This window comes from Trichomycterus rosablanca, chromosome 6 (genome assembly GCF_030014385.1).
Source record: "Trichomycterus rosablanca isolate fTriRos1 chromosome 6, fTriRos1.hap1, whole genome shotgun sequence".
Classification (NCBI taxonomy): domain Eukaryota; kingdom Metazoa; phylum Chordata; class Actinopteri; order Siluriformes; family Trichomycteridae; genus Trichomycterus; species Trichomycterus rosablanca.
Window position 1 is genome coordinate 27,352,466 of NC_085993.1, and position 25,866 is coordinate 27,378,331.

General features: G+C 37.4%; 1 protein-coding gene across 3 annotated transcripts in view; it reads right to left on the minus strand.

Annotated features, from left to right (window-relative positions):
• LOC134317001 (histone deacetylase 4-like) overlaps positions 1-23,834 on the minus strand; it is a 76,052-nt gene extending 52,218 nt beyond the window's left edge. For 2 of the 3 annotated variants that reach the window (XR_010013155.1, XM_062997632.1), the window contains exons 1-4: positions 23,720-23,834; positions 12,676-12,953; positions 10,198-10,321; positions 6,696-6,816 (exon numbers count right to left, since the gene is read on the minus strand). Coding sequence is in view for 2 of the 3 variants with exons in the window: in XM_062997632.1 (XP_062853702.1) it covers positions 6,696-6,816; positions 10,198-10,321; positions 12,676-12,953; positions 23,720-23,774 (578 nt within the window). In the remaining variant the exon portion in view is untranslated. The remainder of the gene's footprint in view (positions 1-6,695; positions 6,817-10,197; positions 10,322-12,675; positions 12,954-23,719) is intronic. The other variant, XM_062997633.1, reaches the window with a different exon arrangement.
• Positions 23,835-25,866: the final 2,032 nt, after the last annotated feature.

The following is a 25,866-nucleotide window of genomic DNA, read 5'->3' on the forward strand; positions in this document are numbered from 1 at the left end:
CCACATTTTGGCAAATCCAACACTGAACCAGTTTCACGAAACTTGGCAAGCAGTTTGCTAACTGTAGCATGGGAGATGGGTGGTCTCGTAGGGTGTCTTGCATTGAAATCTGCTGCAATGACCCGGGTACTGCGTTCACCAGACATCAACACAATTTCTATCCGCTCCTTACGTGTTAACCTCTGTGACATGTCAATGGCTGTAAACAAAGAGAAGCTTGTAAATAACTCATGAAAGAATAAAGTTACGTTAAAACCAAGCACACCATTGTTTTTCTTGTGAAATTCTCAATAAGTTTGATGTCACATGACCCTCTTCCCATTGGAAAAAACTAAAGTTGGATCCAAAATGGCCGACTTCAAAATGGCCACCATGGTCACCACCCATCTTGAAAAGTTTTCCCCCTCCCATATACTAATGTGCCACAAACAGGAAGTTAATATCACCAACCATTCCCATTTAATTTAGGTGTATCCATATAAATGGCCCACCCTGTACTTAAATATCTGCAGAAATGTGAGGGGTGTACTCACTTTTGTGATACACTGTATATATATATATATATATATATATATATATATATATATATATATATATATATATATATATATATATATATATATATATATATATATATATATATATTTACACTGTATATATACTGTATATACACACTGTATATACATACTGTATATTCACACTGTATATACATATTGTATATACACTGCCTGGCCAAAAAAAAGGTCAACACCTGGATTTAACTAAGCAAATAGGTAAGAGCCTCCCATTGGATAATAACTGCATGAGTGATTGTTTCAGCTGGCAACAAGTTATTTAACCCTAACTTCTCATTTGTTAAACAACCATGCCGAAGGACACATCCTGTGGTCTGATGAGACCAAGATTAATTTGTTTGGTTCAGATGGTCTCAAGCATGTGTGGCGGCAATCAGGTGAGGAGTACAAAGATAAGTGTGTCATGCCTACAGTCAAGCATGGTGGTGGGAATGCCATGGTCTGGGGCTGCATGAGTGCAGCAGGTGTTGGGGAGTTACATTTCATTGAGGGACACATGAACTCCAATATGTACTGTGAAATACAGAAGCAGAGCATGATCCCCTCCCTCCAGAAACTGGGTCGCAGGGCAGTGTTCCAGCATGATAATGACCCCAAACACACCTCTAAGACGACCACTGCTTTATTAAAGAGGCTGAGGGTAAAGGTGATGGACTGGCCAAGCATGTCTCCAGACCTAAACCCAATAGAACATCTTTGGGGCATCCTCAAGCGGAAGGTGGAAGAGCGCAAAGTCTCGAATATCCGCCAGCTCCGTGATGTCGTCATGGAGGAGTGGAAAAGCATTCCAGTGGCAACCTGTGAAGCTCTGGTAAACTCCATGCCCAGGAGAGTTAAGGCAGTTCTGGGAAATAATGGTGGCCACACAAAATATTGACACTTCAGGAACTTTCACTAAGGGGTGTACTCACTTTTGTTGCCGGTGGTTTAGACATTAATGGCTGTATATTGAGTTATTTTGAGGGAAGAATAAATTTACACTGTTATATAAGCTGCACACAGACTATTTTCATTGTGTCAAAGTGTCATTTTGTCAGTGTTGTCCCATGAAAAGATATACTTAAATATCTGCAGAAATGTGAGGGGTGTACTCACTTTTGTGATACACTGTATCTAGGCTTATACTACGTAGGTGTAAATATTTTAAGCAGTATACTCATTCAGATTATGAAAATAACCTCTGCACAGTTATGTCTGTGCAGTACGGAGCCCCTAAGGTGACATCCCCTAAAAAAAAAATAACGTGTGGCCACGCGTTATTAACGCGTTCCCACGCCTTATTAAGTCGTGGCAACGCATTATTAACGCGTGGGAACAAGATAATAACGCGTGGCCACGACTTAATAAGGCGTGGGAACGTGTTAATAACGCGTGGCCACGACTTAGTAAGGAGTGGAAATGAGATCGTGGCCACGACTTAAAAAGGTTGAAACAGTTGAATATTGTTTACTCTGTTCCCTTTCTTGACTATCGTGTCAATAAACAGAATGGACGATTAAAGCATTGTACTTGCTTACTTTATATTTATTACATCTACAACAGTAGCAAACATTAACGTGTGTATAAACATTACTATGACAACCCGCATACATCTGTGTGTGTGTCGCTCTAACAGTTCCATACTGAAACATAAAACATCACACGTTCCATACATCTCCACGATCTCATTCCCACTCCTAACTAAGTCGTGGCCACGCGTTAACGCATTCCCACGACTTAATTATCTCGTTCCCACGCGTTATTAACGCGTTCCCACGTGTTAATAATGCATGGCCACGACTTAATAAGGCGTGGGAACGCGTTAATAAGGCGTGGCCACGCATTATTTTTTTTTAGGGGATGTCACCTTAGGGGCTCCGTAGTGCAGCCTTTAGACTCACCAGGTTTTTCCTAAATATCAGGGGCATGTTTGTCTTCCTTTGTTTTTTTTTTTTTTACCAAGCTTATGTCAGCCCTAAAAATCAAACACTTGCCTGTAAGCCCTTCCACCCAGAGTATGCTTTACTGTTCTAAAATTAACAAACCACTTACATGAGTCAAAACTAAATTAGTGAAACCAAGCACTAATGTGTTAGTACATACATGTAAAATACTCGTTTTTCTTCTTCTTCTTTTTTTTTTTTTTGATGCCACGTGCTTCATACCAAAGACGAAAAGGACCATCCACACTGTTTTGCAGTTTGCAAGTCCAAAAGCCAGTCTACCATGGTATGGGGTTGTGTCAGTGCCCTTGGCAAAGGCTATTTACACTTCTGCAATGGCATTATTAATGCAGAAAAGTACACTAAGATTTTAGAACAACATATGCTTATTCTAGACAACATCTTTTCCAGGGACGTCCATGCATTTTTAACAGGACAATGCAAACCCCCATGCTGCACACATTACAAAAGCATGGCTAGAAGAGGGTAGGGATACTGGACTAACTTGTTTGCAGTAGCTTCAGTTGGTCAGGATGAGACTCAGCAATGTTATGTGGCAATAAAATGAAGTCAGCTGACTATCTGAATGTACTGAATGACCAGATTATCCCATCAATCGATTTTTTTTTTCTGATGGCATGGTCAGATTCTCAGAAAACAATGGCAAAATTAATGGGGCTCAAATTGTGAATGGTTAACGAAGCATGAGGAATGATTTTCACATGGGATTACAGTCCTGACCTTAACCCCATTGAAAATCTTTGGGAAGCACTTGAGTGGCGCAACGGTCTAATGCGCTAGCTCACCACTAACCTGCCAGCAGTGATGGCATAGTTACCTTGAAAAAGTAATCTGATTACTCCTTTAAAAAGTAACTTAGTTACTTTATGGATTACTTGATTTTAAAAGTAACTAAGTTAGATTACAAGTTACTTTATTAGTTATATAATGCGGAATATTTCAAAGATATTCCTTTGCAATACTTTATCATTTGGCTGCCAATTTGTGTGTACTGATGAGACTCAATTGAATCCCAGAACATGCTAGTGTGAATGCATGGAAAACAAATTTAAATTTTCTTTCAAGAATATGATACAGACTGACCAACACTATTATGCTAAATCAGCATTGAAAATTGACTTTACTTTTAATAGCCTTCTACAATGCTGGAGCTTCTTAAAACGGAAGATTTTCTTTTAAATAGAAGTGTTATTTACCTGCTATTAAATTGTTTTCCAACAAAATCCGCCAAATTGGGCGGATTTTGTTGGAAAACAATTTAATAGCAGGTAAATAACACTTCTATTTAAAAGAAAATCTTCCAACATAAATGTCAACCACCAACACAATTACAGAAGTACAGTAGTACTATTTAGTAGTATTCGTAGCGCGCCACGAATACTACTAAATAGTACTACTGTACTTCTGTAATTGTGTTGGTGGTTGACATTTATGTTGAGTGTATTACTGCACTGTTTTGGTGAAGAACTACTCATCTGAGGTGCGCTGCTCCTGCGTGCAGAAATGCTTCCGCAAAAAAATTGCCGGCAAAACGGTGGTGGGGGGGCCAGAGGGGTGGCCGAAGATTACTTTATGGTGGCCATGGCAACCACTGGCCACCCCCTGGCTCCGCCCCTGCCAAGAAGAAAGCAAAAATATCTTTTCACTAAGGAAAATGACAAAAATAGTAACGCACAGTAACTTGGATAAGTAACTTTAATCTGATTACTGGATTGGAAATAGTAACGCGTTAGATTACTCGTTACTGAAAAATGTGGTCAGATTAGAGTAACGCGTTACTAAGTAACGCGTTACAGACCATCAGTGCCTGCCAGGCATGTTTACAAACACGACTGGCTGTGTTTGTTGGGAGAGATGGTTGAAGTAATTTCTCGTTAATACTGCAACTGCGACCACTGCTGACTGGTCATTGGTCTCCTGCCTATTGCATTAGAGATGATGGAATAATGGAGGGGAGTGCTTGACTCGCCAGATGTAATACTGCTCTCTGAAAGACCCCATCCATGACAGGTGAAAAAAGCAGCTGGTGACTGCACACATGTTGGAGAGAGTGCATAATAGTCTTAGTCCAGTCTTGGTCAGAGTAGAGGTCTGCAGCAGACCACTTGAAAGAGACACCTGACTAAACATTCAGAAGTGTAAAACAAAAAGTTTGGCACTGCTTAAACTGGGTTATACAAGGTCACATAGTTCAGACAGTGCCAGATTTAAAACTCAAAAACTCAAACTTAAATGTTAAGAAGCTTTCTGTTTGCATTTTCAGACACGATTTGTTTGTTTAACAGAATTTAAACTGATGGTAGGTGGTTACAGATTACACATGATTCATCAGTTAAAGTTTAATGTCAAAGACCATTATGGTCAATTTTGTATCTCCAATTTACCTAACTTACATGTCTTCAGACCATTAAAGAAAACCATGAGCTTGTGAAGGAAACCTATGCAAAAACTAGGAGAACATGCAAACTCTATATAGAAAAAAACAGAACTGGAAAGAATTCCCACATCGGTGCATCACTACTTGTAGAGGACATGTTTGCCATGGCAGTCTTGATATTTAAATGATTTCTGCAACTGTTTTATCTCTGTAACATACTTTTGCCAAAGACAAAGCTCAACAAAATATATTGGGTTAAAAAATATACCTATCAACTAAGAATATAGATTTTGTAGCGTACAAAGTCCTGCAATGTAATTTAACTTGTATGGCCCCTTAATTCCTCCTTAATTATTATAATTGACCACAGCTAAAAGGAAAATTAGATGACAATGTTGAACTTTTTACACCACTAAATTAACCAATTAACTCAGTCTCCAGAATTCAGACAGTTTAGGTCCTAAAAGCAACTACTTGTTGCCATCTTTTGTTTTTGTTTTTACTACAGCTTTACCCTGGTCAGGGTCGCAGGGGGTCTGGTTTCCCAGTTATCATTTGGTGCAGTGCAGTAACACTGCCACAGATCTGACCAGATGCAAAAGTATCTGATCAACATAGAAGGAGCTAAGGGACAAATAACTAAATATTCTGTGTGCTGTATGTACAGGTGTGTGGACACCAGACCACAAGCTTGTTGGACATCCCATTCTAAAACCATTTTTTCAGGGTGGGGTTTCCACTAGATGGAACAGAAAAGTAACAAATTTCAAACAGTGGCCACAAAGTTGGAATTATACTTTTACTTTTACTTATACTACTGTATTACAGAGTCTGTTATAGAACATTCTGTAAATATTTTAAGACGATCCACATTAAACTTTTACAAAACTTTTTTGTTAGTTTTATTAAAAGTTAAAAACAAAAAAGTTGCAAAGAAATCCCAAGACTGCCAACACATACTTTATTAACTGGCCATTTTGAAGCATAATGACAAATGTGTGTTCTGGTAAAACATTTTTAGCTGACAATTAACTTGCTGCAACTAATTTGAACAATTTGTACTAAAATCCAAAAAACAGACCAACAACAGAGATCAAGCATCATACTTTAAGGAGGGGGTGTAAGGTACTGTTCAGCACGGGTATCTTTGTGTCTGCACTTAACATAAGTCTGTTGGTGTTTGTTGGCAGAAAGCTCTATAAAGAACCACGGTCACTCTGAATGTTCCAGTACCATCTGGGAAACTATAAATTCCTTGGTCCTTGACAACAGAGGCTGTATTTTTGGCATCCTACCCCAAAAATGAATGGTCACTCAAACCATCCTCCACATTGCGTGTGTCGTTAATACAGACATACTTCCTCCTCCAGGCTGATTCTTTACGGAAGACCATTCAAATGTTCTTAATGACTTTAAAAAGTAAACTTTACAACATAAAATATGAACAGGAATATAATTTGCAGGGCCACTAATAATTGTAGCACACAAAGATTTAAGAAAATTTAAGTTTTCTTAACCATTACATTTCTAATACAGAACAGCTTTTTTGTAATATTCTGAATAAAACTTTAATAATAAATAATGTTTTTCATGGGTGCCAATATTGTTGGAGAGAAATTATGTACATAACCCCCACTGCCCCTTTCAATGGGCCATATCTAACATTTTTATATGAACTGCTCTATCTTTTGCATTTAAATTTCTGACTTTTTACAAGTCCAACAGCCTTTATTTACTGTGAAGTGGTAAAATATAATGATCATAATTGCAACACGTTTAAAAGATCATGGATTTTCTTACCCGTACCAATAGCGTGGGTTGTTGGTCATGCAGTGGTTAAGGTTGCGCTGAGCAAGTGCTTTCTTCTTGTTTAACACAAACTCCTGCAGCCTCATTTTTACTTCTGTACTGGCAACTGCACCTAGTCACAGCAACATACACACTGGTAACAAGAGCTGTAAGGCTGTCACAGAAACATTATATGGCCTTTGTGGCAATTTTAAATACAACCCCCAAATCAGAAAAAGTTGGGTAGTATAAAAAATGAAAATAAAAAACGCAGTGTTTCTTAAATTTTTAAATTTTATTATGTTATATTTCATACAACCCCAAATCAGAAAAAGTTGGAACAGCATGGAAAATGCAAATAATAAAAAAACACAGGGTTTCTTACATTTCTTTTGACTTTTTTTAATTGCAGACAGGATGAACCTGAGATATTTCATGTTTTGTCTGCTCAACTTCATTTCATTTATTATTAAACATTCATTCCTGCATTTCAGGCCTGCAACACAGTCCAAAAAATGTTGGGACAGTAAAGCATTTACTACTTTGTAATGTTCCCATTCCTTTTCACCACATTGAAAAAAAACAACTGATTGTGTTTCAGCTTTTATTTGGTCCCATTCTTCCTGCAAACACATCTTAAGATGTGCAAAAGTACGGGGTCATCGTCACATTTTTCGTTTCAAAATTCTCCACACATTCTCTATTGGGGACAGGTCAGGACTGCAGTCCAGTACCCATACCCTCTTCTTCCGCAGCCATGCCTTTGTAATGTGTGCAGCACGTGGTTTTAAATTGTCTTGTTGAAAATGAATGGAGATCTCAATGTACTTTTCTGCAATAATGCTGCCATCACAGAAGTGTAAATAACCTTTGCCAAGGGCACTGACACAGCCCCATACCATGACAGACCCTGGCTTTTGCACTTGTTACTGATAACAGTCTGGCTGGTCCTTTTTGTCTTTGGTCCAGAGCACACAGCGTTAATTTTTTCCAAAAAAGACCTGGAATGCTGATTCATCTGACCACAATACACGTATCCACTGTGTGATGGTCCATCCTAGATGCCTCCCAGCCCAGAGAAGTCAATGGCGCTTCTGGACATGGTTAACATAAGGTTTTTTTTTTTGCAGAGTAAAGTTTTAAGTGCATTTGTGCATGTAACTAGTGCTTGAGAAAGGTTTGCCAAAGTAATCCCTTGCTCATGTGGTTATTCATGTGGTTATTATCAACTATTGTTGAGTGGTGGTTTTTGATGCAGTGCCATCTGAGGGATCGAAGGTCACGGGCGTTCAGCTTAAGCTTGCACCCTTGGCCTTTACGCACTAAAATTCCTCCTGATTCCTTGAATTGTTTAATGATATTTTGCTCTGTAGAGGGAGAAATATGCAAATCCCTTCCAATCTTTCTTTGAGATACATTATTTTTAAACCTTTTTAATAATTTTCTCACGCAATTATTAACAAACTGGAGATCTTTGTATCATCAAAGACTGAGCCTTTCATTGCTGCTGCTTTTGTACCAAATCATGATTACAATCACCTGTCTGGAATCACATCATTATTTAGTTTTTTACCTCATTACTAGACCTAAATTGTTCCCGTCCCAACATTTTTTGGAATGTGTTGTAGGCCTTAAATGCTGGAATGGAGGTATATTAACAAATGAAATAAAGTTGAGCAGACAAAACATGAAATATCTTGGTCATAAAAGTCAAAGTAAATGTAAGGAACACTGCATTTTTATTTTTTTTGCATTTTCCATACTGTCCCAACTGTTTCTGATTTGGGGTTGTATTTTGTCTGGTTAACTTAATTTTGTTTGCCAATATACATCCATTACTACATCTCAGGACTGCAACACATTCCAAAAAAAAAAAAAAAACTATATCTATTATATATATACAGTATGTATATATATATATATATATATATATATATATATATATATATATATATATATATATATATATATATATATTTATTTATTTTATTTTTTTTAAACAGGTGATGTCAACAGGTTATTGTAATCATAATTAGAAGAAAAGCAGTGTCCATGAAACGATGAGTCCTGGAGGAGCAAAGGTTGACAAAGAATCTCCAGTTTGTTAACAAATGTGAGAAAATTATTAAAATGTTTAAAAACAATGTTCCTTAAAGAAAAATTGGAATGGATTTGCATGTTTTAGATGCTACAGTGAATAAAATCATTAAAAAATTCAAGGAATCCAGAGAAATTTCAGTGCATAAAAGGTAAGGCCGCAAGTAAGCGTACTGGAATGGCCTGCCTGCAGTCCTGACCTGTCCGTAATAGAGAATGTGTGGAGAATTTCGAAACAAAATATGTGACATCAACAACCCCGGACTGTTGTACACCTTAGGATGTGTTTGCAGAAAGTATGGGACTAAATAACTTGAAACACTTTATCATGTTTCAAGTTTTTTGGAATGTGTTGCAGGGCTAAAATGCAGGTTGTATATTAACAAATAAAATTATGTTGACCAGACAAAACATGAAATATCATCAGACTGCCTGCAATTAAATAAACATCCTAAATAATTTGTATTTTCCATACTATCCGAACTCCTACTGATTTGGGGTTGTATTACTGAATTTATAAAACTGGGTGTGGCTAAAACACCTGAACTCATTAATCAGGATTAACACGTTTCATCATATTGTTTATCACTTAAAATATCCAACCAACAATCTCTTATTTAAAATATCTCCTGCCACAACAGTAGGTCCTTCCTTGTTACAGTCATTATTATTTCATAAATAGAAATGTAGAATTGGGTTGCAGACTGCATTTTACTTTTTTAATTTCTTCATGTCACAGGAAACTGATTAATATGTAGGTATATATGGCAAATAAACTGGCAAAATCTATTTTTTTCTGGGCTTTTCATCCTCTATCTCCCAATGTAGTCATTTCCAATGTCTGATTGTAAATCACTACACACCCCTTCCAGCATGTGTCCAATCTGTGGGCACTTCTTAACACCTGCCAGTGTTGGATTGCCACACAGAGCTACACTGTGTGCAGAAAGCCAAGGACTCCCTCCACCTCACACAGGCACCTGCACCAGTCCTGGAGATCATATCGCAGTGGGAAGAGACCAGGTCCGACCTTCCCACCCTTAAACACTGTTAATTGTGTTTGTGAGGACACCTGGCATGGTCGATGGAGCGCACCATTATGGTGTTCTGTCTTTAGATCTCAGATTACTTTCTATTCACTTTATAAGCACCTTCAAATTGTTAAAAAGTAAAATCACACTTTTATAACTGTACTTAAATGTATTATAAACCAAAGTAAACTAATCTGGCATGATACTATGCATCTCAGATATTCCAGCAGGCTTGTCTCTTATTCTAAAACACTGTCAGTAATTATACCAAACAACACTCTCCTAGTTACTCTAATCAAATCTTCCACTACTTTTCCAAGCCCAATACAGCAATCTCATAGCTTCAAACAGGAGAACTAGGGTAAAGAAAAGAGTTTGAGACTCACTCTCCTGTCCCCTTTCTTTGTTTTTGAGGAGTTGGAGTTTCTGCTCCCGCTGCTGTTTCTCCAGCTCCTGCTCAGCCCGCTGCTTCTCAAGCTTCATTTGGTGCTCCAGGAGCTCCTGCTGATGCTAGATAAGCATAAAAAAGATTTAAGCCCCTAGTGACATTCAGCCCTTACAACAAACAAAAACAGTTGAAAATAGTTAATATTTTAAAAATGTTTTTAGAGAAACTGATCAGAGAGGGTGTGTGGTGTTCTGGCTCTCACTAATCACATTGGGGATTGTGTAGGCAGCGGCAGATTGACAAATGGTAATTGGAAACAACTAGATTGGAAAATAAAAATAATAGAGAGGGTCCACACAAAATGTAATCTGGTCATTTTCTCTTAGCAGAGGGAGGATTCATCACGACTTAAAAGGCCATGCCAAAAGTTAAATGATATTATGTAACTTTTTACAGCCTCAGATGGATGATTCAAGTTGCTCTGTGTAGAGATTTGACCCACCACAGTTTAAAAAAAACAAAAACACAATGATGTCTTGAAAGAATTCAAATTTGTAAGCGTTTCATTTGGTCAAAAAAGTATGCATTTAAATCATTTAGTTACAGAAAAAAAAACAGTTGCAGAAGTCATTATTATCCAAAGACTAGGCACACAGGTGGCACAGCATTCTAATAGGCTAGTCTACCACTGATAAGATCCAAATTTAAATCTCAGTGGAGCTATTGACCAACTGGGCACCCACACAGGCTCAATTGGCTTTGCCTGTAAGAGAGGGAAAATTTATTGCTGCAGTACAATTGTGGCCTCTGCTGTCTGGTTATAGCCATATAATATTGTGAGATTAGCATGTCTCTTCTAACGCTATGAAGCCCTCAGGCAGGTGAAAAGATATGGCTGGCAACTATGAGCATGTCGGAGGGGTTTGATAGTCTCAGCCCTCCTCAGCCAGCCCAGGAAAAGCAGTGCTAATAGCATGATTCCAGTGGAAGGAAAATAGAGATAATAATAATAATAATAATAAAAAATATTAAAACAAAGACTACTATGACATGTCCATTACAAGTGAATGTACTTATTTGACTTTAACTGTATAACCCTCTGATGGACCTCCTTCTTTATACCACAAGTGTTCTGCCTGCATAATACAGATATAGTCCTGTTACTGCTTGAATTTGTTCAGGCATTTTTTCTTATTAATAATTTTGAAGATGATGAAGTGATTACTGGCATTAAATACTATTTTCTAATAATAAAATGCCACAAATGAGCACTATATTTAAGAATTAATCTCTAGCACAGTGTTCATTAGTAGTTCTTCATATAAAATTTTCCTTTGCTTGAACAATTCCTCATCTCTCTCACCAGGAAATTACATAAAGCAGTTTATACAGCGTAGCTCTAAGTCTCTATTCTTACAGTGGTAAATAAGGTAGAAGAAGCTATACCCATAGACAATTTTTAATTGCTAGACAAGATACTTTGTACTGTATCTACATCATTAAGCCCTTGTGTTCGTTACCAAAAGCCTAACCTAATGTATTTCTCTCCACCAAATTAACAGCTGCCTTCTCTCTCTGTTTGTCTGTGTAAAATATAAAATGTTTTATTGTGGACTGAGCATGCCAGAGCACCATTCAATTGACGTTTAAAGGCTATCTCTCCATCTGGCTGTGACATCACCCCCATTCATCCACCGCTCCTTTCTAGCCAAGCTATGAGAGGCATTTACGCACATGAGAAGCAGAGAAGCGTCAACAGCCTACTAAATGGGTTGTATTATAGATCAAGGATACTCAGTTTACAATGAACCTAGAGGTCCACAGTTACCAAGGTTGTGATGAAATTTAATTAGCACAATTTCATATAATTCCATTGTTCATTAGGTTATGTTCCTTTGAAACTGCAGCATGAGATTACAAACCAGATGATGAAAGGAACTGCTGATGTTCACAGGGAGAAGGAGAAACATTAAAAGATCATATAATGAAGAGTTATTAGTAACCAGGGCAGACCTCTTTATCTTGTTTCGCTATCTAGCATAGGCTTTCTTACTGCCAGTCAATCTGTCAAACCTGGTGCCTGAAGTCTTCTCTTCTTGGTAAAAATTTGCTTAGACTGACCAGTGTAAAGTTGTGCCAAAAGTTGTACAAGTACAAAGTCTTGTAAGATGCCTCTCATGGAAGCTTTAAGTTGTTTCTTTTTAATAGCTGCCAGCTGGCATGTTATTAGAAAATAAAAAGTAGCTACAAACCATTCCTCTTTTGCTTCTTATTGTTATCATAATTTCTTTTCCCCCCGTTTATTTTCATGTATTACCAGTGCTTAACCCTGGTCAGGGTCATGGTGAGTCTGGTTCTTCTGGTTCTTCTTCTTCTTATTATTATTATAATTATTGCTTTCGTTGTTATTCTAGTGTGGTGTTTACCTTAACAGTTAGGATACTAATACAAGATTGTTAATAAGAAATAACCTGACCTTGAGATGCTCCTGCAGCTGGGCTTCATGTTGCCGTGAAAGCTGCTCATGTTGCCGCTGGAACTCGGCAATGAGCAGCTGCCTCTGGACCTGCTGCTTGTGTTTAAGGGCCAAAATCTCTTGCTGTAGCCGCTGCTCCTGCATCCCTTGATCCACTGTATCTGAGCCTGTACCACCTATGTTTGTGGCTGCTTCCCCACCAGAAGACTGGTCCACACGCAAGTCCATAGGGATGGCAGCTGGGGGTACTCTTAGTGGCAAAGTGGAACTAAGGTCAACTAGAGAGAGAGAAAGTAGAGGGAAACGGGTACTTATGAAATATAATAATTTAAAAATTGAAGTCAGTTTTTAAAAGGCTTGTTTCTTGAGCAAAACATCTTAATACATATAAAAGGTCAACTGTAAAGCTGATGTGGTATTAGGATAAGTAGTCAGAGAATGCTTTAAAATGCAAATAACCGGAACTAAAGAACAGTTGTGTACAAAAATTAAATTAAATTACTCCACAGTGAGTAGGGTTATGCAATAATTGTTTATTGAGCAGAACATTTTAATACATATAAAACGTCATCTGTAAAGCTGATGTGGTATTAGGATAAGTAGTTGGAGAATGCTTTAAAATGCAAATAACCGGAACTAAAGAACAGTTGTGTACAAAAATTAAATTAAATTACTCCACAGTGAATAGGGTTATGCAATAATTAGGAGGTTATTACCTTTTTACTAGCTGCCTCTTAAATAAACTAATTGATGTCTTCTCATGTTTTTTTGTGTAAAATCATATCAAAGGACAGTGTTAGCTCAGTGATTAAGGTACTGAACTATTAATTGCCAAGTTGCCACTGTTGGGTCCCTAAGCAAATCCCTTAAACCTAAAAGACTTGATTTATATTCTGTCACAACTGTAAGCTGCTTCGGAAGTTTCTGCTAAATGCTTAAAATATAAATATCAAAGATTTTTAATGATCTCAAACATTCAGATGTGTCAAATATGCAATAACGAGCAAAATGAGAATATAATTAAAATATATATTTTTACATTTAAGCTGCATAATTATTTAAGATGGCAGATGAACAAGGATTAAGCCACAAACATGCTGTTTAGTCACTTAAACACTTACTACATCAGGAAACTCTTCAAGGGCATACTTCTGATCAAAATCAGTCCAAAACAGGTTAACAAATGGTTCAAAGGACCACCATAGGTTTTTCAACTAAAGCTTGATGCTAAACCCTCAGGACATAATGAAAACCTCTCTCTTTCGTCATACCACATAATTTCCTAAAATTTTTATTTTATATGTATTTTATTTTATTGATTTATTGATATTGAATGATCTCGCATTCTCCCTTCCACGTCTTTTTTTCTCGCATACAAAGCCAAAGCTATGATCATCTGTGAAAGTCGCTGCAGTAAAATATTTTAAGGGGGGATGGGGGCAGCTCAAGGTGATTTTTTTTTTCTTGTGGAAAAAAAAATAGTTGAAGTCCACTGCTCTCAGTTATTAGATATGAAGATTCAACAAATGCAGCTGAGTTAGCACATCTTAAAGTGACCAGTGAACAGTGCAGAAGCAGGACAGTGCTACAGAATTTTACTAGCAGGTTATTTTTAGTAATTAACTTATATCTAACTGTCTACAGAAAGTACATGTTCAAACAATTTCTGCTTAAACAGAAAACCATGAAGTTGGCTACAAAGAGTGTTAGTAAGGTAAATATCAGCCCTTCTAGCCCCGCTGAAGTAAACAGCAAGTATCAGGACTGTAAACAAGTAACCTTGCGAGCAACAGCAGCTTAGCCATAAAACAAAACACCTGACAAGCTTGACTCTCGGTACACAATACTGATTTTTGTGTGAACCTGGCTGGTAAAAGTAAAAAGAAGAGGTTGGCTACTGCACACCTTTACTGGAGGGGGCATGTGTTAGGTACGGCCCTTCAAGTTCAGGGTCGAGATCTGCAGCAGTAAAAGCGATACAAATGAGTAACTGGAAGAAAATAGAAAAATGCAAAAATACATATTTTCCTAAAAAACTGTGTTTAGCAATACATTGCAAACCAGAGTGATCTTGATATAAACAATTTAGTCATAACACTGTATAACTAAGAACACTGCATACTGAAAGGGGATTTCCCTGCTTACACACATGTTAAAGAGTGGAAAGGACTGTCTTTAATTATTGATTTCCAGATACTAGAGAAAAGAGGAAGTCAAGAGAAAAGGGGGACACATGTCCAGTTGAGACTGCAACAAATTACAGTACACAGTTGGTGCTACCCATCTGGATCAGGTTGTGTTTGATAAGCCAAACAGATGCACATGGTTATAGAAACATGGCAAGGACTTTGCAATTCGATTCTCATGATTTCACACACCCATAAAATTATAACACACCCAAAAACCGTTGCTTTCATAGCTGAGGCTGGGTGAATCTGTTTAACTGGCCAAGAGAATGAAAATTGTGTTGATGTTCGGACAGTATAGGGAATTATCTACTAAATACTATTCAGTAATCAAAGGTGATGGCTGAAGCCACAAGTGTGTTGACTCTTTTTTGCATTATGACCATGATAAGCTAGTGTGTTTCTTGAAAAGAAACCTCAATAAATATCAAACCTCAATAAATGTAATTCTAATTCTGTAATTTATGCATATGTATCCAATGGAAAAAGAGCCCTGATGAAGACATGTTCTGAACAGCTAAATGCAGTTGGCAAAGTTTCCCACTTGGAAATGGGGTAAACAAAATTAATAACACATAAAATTGCTTATGTAAATACAACTTATAATGTGATGCACACTTATGACATCTCAAATAGGCTGCCAGATTAAACTTCTTTTTACTTTTAGTCATCAGAGGACAACCTGTAAAAATGAAATATGCTAAAACTTAAGCTTTTCAAAGAGAAAACAAGGCAACAAAAAAGAAATGAAATTCTAAATGTACCAAAGGCCATGTGAATACATCACTCCCTACATGTCTTTGATAAACTCTTAACTTTACTTAGTCATGTCATGGTTGTTGCAGATGTAGTAATGTGTTTTTCCTACCCATCAGTGCTGTGGAGGAGTGCAGGGGAAGCCCACTATCCCAGTGGAAATGCCTCTCAGGCTTTCTCTTCACTCCTCGCGTGCAGAGTCACAGTGATTATCAATGCTATTTCCTTTAGTCTCTCAGCTGCTACCTTGCCTCTTCCCTCCTCTATTTACTCCCTCCCTCTTTCTGTTAATGCCCTCCCACAGTACCCTTATCTATCGCTCCATATCTCTCTCTCACTCTTTTTAAAAAAAAACAAATAATTACACAAAGTAAACACAAACTGTGTGTGTGGACCAATCTACCAATTTTCTTTTTGTTATATTAATATATCTTCAGTTTCTTTTTTTACTTTAAATTTCTAAATATGAACATTAACATACATTACATAAGGGGTCAAAAGTTCACATACACATCTTGGGATTTCTATGTTTCCTGCAACAGTTCTTTTACTGTCACTGAATGATTAGAACATATTTTGGTCAACTATTTTGGCCATCTAGTGGATATGTGTCAGCCACATCCATTGCTAACAGATGTATTCAACAAATGCCATTCATTAAGTAATAAATGTGATGAATTGCCAGATTCTACATATTTATTGTACTAAACCAAATGTATTGTTGCAATATACAGTATATTAGCCATCTGATTATTTCCAAAAACAATATGGGTTAATTCTGATTATTTCCATAACAGTACTAAATAGTATGTTGGATACCAATGAAAAACAGACAATTTATTTAGTACAAAAACTTATAAAACTTTGGACACTGGATTTAGAAAGCAAGACTATGGGCATAGCTTTGTCACAGCTTTTGACATTTGTCAGGACTTTTTTTCCAGATGTTCTTGCTTGTAATGAGATCTGTCCAAAAACCAGGGTCTGTCATGGTATAAGGCTGTGTCAGTGCCCTTGGTAAAGGCAAGTTTTTCATTTTTTCCAGGGACATCCATTTACAGGAAGCATGGGACAAAATATCACCTAAAATACTTAGTCTTAAAGAAGAATGGCAACATCACAAAGTGGTAAATGCTTTAGCATCCCAATTTTCTTGAATGTGTTGCAAGCCTGAAATGTAAGAATGGATGTATATTAACAAATAAAATGAAGTTGACCAAACAAGAAATATCTTGGGTACATACGGTCGGCATGGCTGGATTACTGACCGGGCCAGTGGGGCCAGCGCCCAGGGGTCCTTGAGGTCAGGGGGCCCCGGGGGGGCCCTGGCCCAAAACATTTTGCGATGCCTATCAACATTTATGATACAATATATTTTTCTTTCCGAGGGCCCTCCATTTTAAGGATCCTCTGACTATTAGGGACTTTGACCCCAGGGCCTCTTGGGGGCCCTAGCCATGCTTTTGGTGCCCCTAGCCATGCTTTTGGGCCCCTTATGAAAATGGATGAGGCGTTGTGGCACTGCTCTGACTTCAACTTCTGGCTATTAGGGGTCCTAGGAAAGAGGGGGGCATATTTTTAGAGGGCCCTGGTTATGAGAGCCCCTACCAGGGGGCCCTAGAGAAGAGCAGGGCATACCATTAGAGGGCCCTTGATCACGAGGGCCCCTGCTATGGGGCCCTTGACTTCCATAGAAGTCGTTTACCATGGCTCCTTGACTTTCTAGGGACCTACAAATTGCCAGGCAAGCTACCATATTTCATTCAGGATTAGGATGCGCCAAAACCGCCTGAACTCACTGTCACTTCTGGCCATTGAATCAGATTTGGTCAGACAGCTTAATTTTGATGAATTAGTGGATGACTTTGCAAGAAAGAAGAGTAGAAAGAAACTTATATAAAATAGATTTTTGTGTTAGGGTTAGTTATTGACAGGTTGTTTAATGTATTAATTTATTTATGTTTTTGGAGGGGCCCCCCCAGGGGCGGGGTGGGTCCCTGGGCAACTCTTTGCCCAGGGGCCCAGACTATCCTTAATCAGTCCTTGACGGTCGGCAATGAAACAAAACTCAAAGTAAATGTAAGAAAAATTTTTGGTTTGCACTTTTCATACTGTCCCAACTTCTTCTGATTTGGAGTGCACATATGTACACATGGTGGCTTACTAATTAGAACTGCTATATAAGAATAATCACATTATATTATACATACGTATATGCTTATACATTCCTCTCCAAAATTATAATCACCTCTGGTAAAGATGAGTAACGAGGGTTGCTCAAAGAAATGCATAATTTTAAAAATTCAGACTTTAATTAAAGTAAATTTATTCCAAGAAAAAAATTATTACCAAAACCACGTTGCACAATTATTGACACCCATGCATTTAGTATTTTGTCTGATTTCTCATTGCGGATGAAACAGCACTTATATGATTGGAGAGTACAGAGCAGGAAATTTAAGACCATTCCTCTTTACAAAATTCCCTCAGATCATCCATTGTCCCAGGTCCTCTCTTCTGCACTTTCCTCTTTCGCTCACCTCAAAGATTTTCTATGAGGTTTAGATCAGGAGACTGAAATTCCAATGGTAGAAGCTTGATTTAGTGTTTGATAAATCATTTTGTGTTGATCTGGACATTTTGGGTTATTGTTTAACTGGTAAATCTAATGACACAAATACTTGCTATTTTATTTTAAGCAAATTTATAATTTTTTTAAATAAATATATAAATATTATAAATATGTATAAGTATAAAAAATATCCTTATTAATTCTTATATAACACAAAGTCATTTGCAAAAATTTGGACACCACTAATAAAATTAAAATAAAAAATGTATGTGCATGTATTTAATATTGTTTGGGAAGTGTGTTTCATTGAGAGGTCTGAAGCTGGACAAAAGCTAGAAAGTAAATCTAAGATTGCATTACATAATCTACAGTGCTACGTTCATTTTTTTCCCAGTAAATGAAGCCAATGCCACGTGCCATGTAATTAAACAGGCAATTTAATTTTATTGAAATGTATGCATTTTTTAAAATTAAAACACAAATGTTTTGGGGAAAATATAGATAACTGATTTACATTTTATGTAACCTTTGCATGAAATGATTTTCATGTGGCAATATTTTCATGGAGCATGGAGTGAAGCATTTGTGACGGGAAAGGGCATTGAAGCGCTGTAGGAAAATAAGTGCCCAACTTTGAACCAACCATCTCCTCCCACAATTTGATAATAAAAGAGACCATTTATTTGTGTCCATTCACTACCCAATACTTAGTTTAGTGTTAACAAGGACCACAGAAATTGACATTGATGTTTTATTAAATGTGATCACATATTAAACACAATATAGACTCTAGGTACAGGGCAAAGTGTGTAAATGTTTTATCTGGTTAAAATACATTGTATGTACAGCTGGATTGTGGTGTGAGCAGTTTTTTCAGAAATCACTAAGCAGAGCTTATCTCTACATCTGGCCTCTCAGTCTCTGTGCACTCTGACGTCAAAGCCTACATCAGTTTTATAGAAATGACTTAGATGAAGCCATTGGTTTCACTTCCAAAAAGGGCCTGCAAAACTACAGATAAGTAGGAATTTCATGTGCTGACATGGTTGGCATGCATGATTATGACATTTTAGACCAGGTAGCTGCATCTAGCACCAAGAGATCATTTCGATAAAATGCTATGGAGGAACAAGACCTGCATATAAAAAAGTTTATGACCAGACAAAACAACAAACACTATCTATTATTAGAAAATGTTAATAATTTTATATGATTAAAAGCAAAAGGCTAAATTATGTAGACTGGTTACACACATGCCAACTCACAATAAAGTACAGATAACACTGTTTAGTCCAAGTCTATATTCATGTTACGCAACCATTCTACATAATCAGAAATCAAATGAAAGGTAATTATGAATAAATAAAACATAATGAAGACATGTGTTCTATCTAAAGGAAATGTATGGAAAATTGGATAATATTTTCTATTTATTTAATAGGGTAAATCATCAGCATTTAAAGCCTGTGTGACTAAAAATGAATGTTCTTTTTGTGCATACTGTTTATTATGCTGTTTTTGTACATGCCCTTACTTTTATTTTATTTTAATACTAGTACAAAAATATACGGATAAGGCGCTGGATTCAGTACAGCTGATTTTGTTTGATTTTTTGGTGGGAAAAATTTTTTTTTTACAGGTAAAAAGTTTTGCCCAGCTGTGTATACTTTTATTATTTTGTATTTTGAGTCCCAGACAAAAGGTTTTGAGTCATGCAAGTAGGTTACTTTCTTTTACGACCAGTACTTGTTCTTAAGCACAAAAAGATGGGTGATGTGGACTGCTAAGCATATTGCTTCAATGGGTGCAATAATATAAATGTTTTGCAAGCATGCAATACTATTATATTAACAGCAGCAGAAAGCATAGGACAGTAGTCTAAAGAATTTATACAATCATTCATTAAATATCATCTATATATTACGAATAATATGCCACTCAAACTCTCAATTCCAGAAAAAATGGGACATTAAGTAAAATGCTCATAAATACAGTTTTTTTATTAGCCAGTGACCATATAGAAGCAATTTGTAGTTCTACAATTACTAACTGTAGTCCAGCTATTTCTCTACATACCTTTTTAGCCTGCTTTCACCCTGTTCTTCAATGGTCAGGATCCCCACAGGACCACCACAAAGCAGGTATTATTTAGGTGGTGGATCATTCTCAGCACTGCAGTGACACTGACATGGTGGTGGTGTGTTAGTGTGTGTTGTGCTGGAATGAGTGGATCAGACACAGCAGCGCTGCTAGAGTTTTTAAATGTCCACTCACTGTCCACTCTATTAGACACTCCTACCTAGTTGGTCCACCTTGTAGATGTAAAGTCAGAGACGATCGCTCATCTATTGCTGTTGCTTGAGTTGGTCATCTTCTAGACCTTCATCAGTGGTCACAGGACACTGCCCATAGGGCGCTGTTGGCTGGATGTTTTTGGTTGGTGGACAATTCTCAGTCCAGCAGTAACAGTGAGGTGTTTAAAAACTCCATCAGCATTGCTGTGTCTTATCCACTCATACCAGCACAACACACACTAACACACCACCACCATGTCAGTGTCACTGTAGGGCTGAGAATGACCCACCACCCAAATAATACCTAATCTGTAGTGGTCCTGACCACTGAAGAACAGCATGAAAAGGGGCTAACAAAGCATGCAGATAAACAGATGGACTACAGTTAGTAATTGTAGAACTACAAAGTGCTTCTATAGGGTAAGTGGAGCTGATAAAATGGACAGTGTGTGTAGAAACAAGGAGGTGGTTTTAATGTTATGGCTCATCGGTGTATATATAAAGCATTTTCCCTTCAGTTCTGAAACAAAAATATATCAACATAGAAAGCAAACACGGAGTGTTCTGGCCCACCACCTGTATCTCTAAAAGTTCTTTAAAGCATCTTGTTTTACCATTTGTTTAGTAAAGAGAACAGTTGTGACTGTTCCTCTTTAAATGATTAACTGATCGAGGCTCAGCAAACGCTTAAGATCCTTAAGCACAGAAAATGGGATGGTTCATTTAATTAAAAGATTCAATTTCTCTGGCTGCTAGCCTCCTGGTTTCCCGTAAAGCTGTAAATTTGCTTACATAACAACAACATTGTACTTTCAGTCACAATATTGCTGGCCATTTCAGCCTTCAATGTTTTAGCTTCCTCAAGCTTTTTGTTCAACTGCTCGGGCTCCTGTTACAGACCCGCTGTGCCCTGAGCTGGTGGCTCAAGTTTCTAAAAATTTTTTTAGTAAGACAATGCCAGGCATAGTGGTTTAATGTCTGTAATCCGTCATGATCTTGGTACATTTGATGGTTGGTCTCTGCTAGTTGGCATTAATAGATGCTAAAAGAGGCTGGCACGAGGAAAGCCGCATATTGTATGTCTGATGTCATTTATGGCTAAGCGAGTAAAAAGAGGAGGGGGACAAGTGGCTCAACTGTTAAGCAAAAACATTGTCAGGAGAACAGGCAAAAATTCTGACAATTCTGACATCAGTGTCTGACCTCACCTGCAGGGCTTCAGCCATTTCCCATTTCCATTAGTTTTCCGTTTACGCAAAGTAAAGAGCCTAACAGTGTGCTGTAAGAATGCACAACTAAATAGCCTTCATTTAGGAACAGAGGAATTGTGAATTTAGTACAATGTAGTTTTTAAATTGACACTCCATTTTCTTACCAGCTTTTACAATACAATCATATCAGAATCTAGTAGGTTTTTTGTGATTGGTACAGACAAAAAATATTAAATAATTTTGTAGTATCTTTTCTCAAAGTTTGTAACACTTTTTTGCATTTTGGGTGGTGTGAGAAAGAATGGCAATATTACAAAGTGGTAAATGTTTTACCGTCCCAACATATTATTGCTTTCTTATTCATTTATTAGGATTTTAACGTCATGTTTTACACTTTTCGATTACATTAATGACAGAAACAGTATTTACTCGTTACAGAAGATTCATCAGTTCACAGGTTTAATGTCTAACACAGTCATGAACAATTTTGTATCTTCAATTCACCTCACTTGCATGTTTTTGGACTGTGGGAGGAAACCGGAGCTCCCGGAAGAAACCCACGCAGACACGGGGAAAATATGCAAACTCCACACAGAAAGGACCCGGACTGCCCCACCTGGGGATCGAACACAGAACCTTCTTGCTGTGCCAGCGTGCCGCCCTTTGCTTGCGTAAACAGTTGTGTTTAAGTGTGTTAATGGTGCAATGACAAAATTGTGGGACCTTGCAAATATTGTAAATATTGCAAAATACATTGCTGATTGACTGATATCAGAAGACAAAGCTATCTAGTTTATTACTTTATCATTTAATAAGCCGCATATCGACCAGTAATGATCCAATCAAGGGGTTTTAGCTTTAGACCAACAATGGCTTAAAGCGCTGGCAGAAAAATTAAGAAATGATTTACAGAAAATGTAAGTAGGAACAAAAAGAAAAAGATGGAAGTGAAAAGCATAACATACTTCGAATGAACTGCCTCTTTTAAATCATTATCATGCTGGATGGAAATGTTACTGATATTGAACAGCCTTAGATTTTATTCGCTTATTTCGCACTCTCTTTTTTCACTGTATTAAATAAAGGCATTACGCTGAGATGAATCGAATACACCGGTACTGCTGGCTCACTTTTTCAAACAGAACACTGAACTTGTGCTTTTAATACATCAGTGTGAGCAAAACATTTTACACAGCTCTCTATAGCATAAATACTGTACATTTTAACTGTAAAATCATGACACCTAAATTGTCTTTAAGATGAATCAAGTCACACACTTTTATTTTGACTGACTTTACTGTAAATTTATTGCATAATTATAAGTTTTAACAAATTTCATTTTAAACTACAGATCTACAAAAGTATGTTGGACAATGAAATTAACTGAAGTTCTCATCATTTACCATATATTCTAACAAATTAAATTGATATTTATATGTATACTCCATTACAATAATATATACTTATATACTTGCTGACCCCACTTTCCAAACAAGATGGGATATGTAAAGTTGTATGTATGTATATATGACAATGAAGGCATTCTCTAACTCTTCTGCTTTCATTCAAACATATAAGCCTATTGATGTTCTGGTTTGTCTATAGTCACATAAATAATAAAGGGAAAATTGCATGAAAATGTACATTTATGGCTTTTTAAATACAATTCAAACAATTTAGCTTTAGGGGCCTTGCTCAGGAGCCCAACAGCAACAACACTGTCCTGCAATCTCTGACAATCAGAAAGAAGGGCCAGTGGACTCCCAGCTAAGGCAAAATATATCTTATCATTGAGGCTTAAATTTGTGACCTCCAAATGATGGGGTGAATGTTTTCTGTGGCATCATACTAAAGCCACAGTAACAAATCCCTACATTTTTGTTGAGGAGAAAAACAGATTGGATGTTCAAGTCAAACAGCCATTATGAGCAAGCCAACAGCATATTCATCCACTTAACCCCTCCTTCCCGACGCACCTTTGAATAGAACAGCATTTTAACACTCAGAACAGACTCCATGTCTTACCTGTGGGAATGCAGTCAAAGGTCAGCGGTCTTAAGAGCTCCACAGGCTGCTCCATCTGAGAATCTGCACACAAAAAAGAAAATGTTTACATTTAGGTTTATTACCATTTTCTTGGCAGACAGACACAGACTCAGAGAAGCCACTGGGTACATACAACAACAAAACACAGCAGTGACTATTTGTCAGTTGCATGCTGAACTGTTGTTTTAGTTTCAGAGATAGCTAATGAGGGAGAGAAAAAGCACCAAATATAGCTAACTCTAATCAAATGCGGCAGGACAAGTAGAAAGAACACAGATCGATAAAAACACAGACTTTGATTGAAAACAGCACATGTCTACAGAACAGCAGTTTCAACAGTGTTCACCTCCTTCTTCTAATTACTATAAAAACATGAAAAGGCTTTCATAGTCTCCCAGCAGCCCCACACAGCAAGATTCGGCTATAAATAACCCAGAGAAAGAAAGAAAGAAAGACAGACAGAGCAGAAATCAGTATGCAAGGAGGCACACAAACCAACCCACCACAATAAGTCCCTTTCCTATAACAAGCTGAGGATAAGTGCCGAGAAGGAATTTATTCAAAACTTGTAAAGCATGTCTCTCTTTATCATCATTTTAATAGATGGTAAGAACAATAAAACATCAGCAACAAAAAGAGAAATCCTTCCAAAATAAAACTTTACTCACTCACCTGAGGATCTATGTTTTTTTCCCGAGCACTATTTTGGAAAATTCTCCAAGGACACAATCCCTGAGCAAAACAACATGATGCTACTCTAATTATCCCCTGGTTAATTAAGAATACTGAATGCATCAATAAGTAAAAGAGAGTGTGAACATGCATGAATGTATTTTTGCAAGGGCTGTTTATGCTCCAAGATAAAGCCTTGATTTATGATACTGCAGAATTTAAAACACAGAAGGCTCTGAAACAGTATGATGCCAAGATGGGGCATAATTTAGTTGTTATGAGCCTGTCCTTTGTTCCAACACTACTGAATTCCAAACTCCTTCTGAATGCAACATATGCACAAGAATTGCTACGTGGCAGCTTCAAGGACTGGCCAAGCAGCCACACAGAAGCCTTAGACTAATATTTGCAGTGATAAGCATATGTGGTGTAAAGCACACATTAATTGAACTCTGAAGCAATAAAAGCATTTTAACTGATAAATCATGATTTACAAACCGAAAGACTGATGGATAAATTTTGTGGATGTTAGGAGAACACAACGAGTCTAAATCCTTCATAATGGAAAGATTAGTGGAGCAGAAATAATATATGGGATATTTTACTGCTCCTTTTATAATCCCCTTAGAGATAAGAGATCCCCCATCTCTTATATCAGCTTGCAATGCACCTGCACATAAGACAACATCCCACAAGGAAGGACTTTGCCTGCTTTGTTCCTACAGTAATGTACAGTAATGTGTAACGCAGCTCAGCTGCTGTGAGTCGCATTGAAGCCGTGTGCTTCTGCGTTGCCATTTTTGGCCAGCAGAGAGGGCATGGAACTGCAGATGTGTGGCTCATTTTAATTAACATTCATCTCATTAGCATTAATTTGCTTCAGGTGGGAGTCTTTCTATATCACTGTTTCTGTTTCACCGTTAGGCGAGCTCCTCCATTTAGCAAACCTGCTTTTTCTGAAACTGTGATAGCACGCTTGGTTTGATTCGGTATTATGCTGGCGTGGGATGACAGCACACTTATCTCTTTCTAGGAAGGATACCACCCTGGGACAGAAATTGCCTCAGAGGCAGTGCGACATCCCCTTTCCTGAGCAGATTCCACCTATAAATCCACATACAGTATCTTGGTTGGGTTTGCATGCCGCTCGTTTATTGCCTCCGTGGATTGCATTTATGATTCCTTATCCTTCATTTTTGCCTAGAACTGGGTTGTTGCAGATGGCTAGAGCAGCCTGTCATATTGTGACAACTATTTCTCAGTTCTAAGCTATGCCTGTTCTGTCCAATTTCTCTGTTGTGGGTCTTTCACATGTTGCATTATTTACGTTATTTTGGCCACCTATTTGCATTTGCCCCTTTTTTGTTTGTGGCTTTATAGCCACAATATTGTTCTAATTTGGTCAAGCATTCTGTACTTTGATTCTTTTCCCCAATTATTGCAGCTACAGGGGG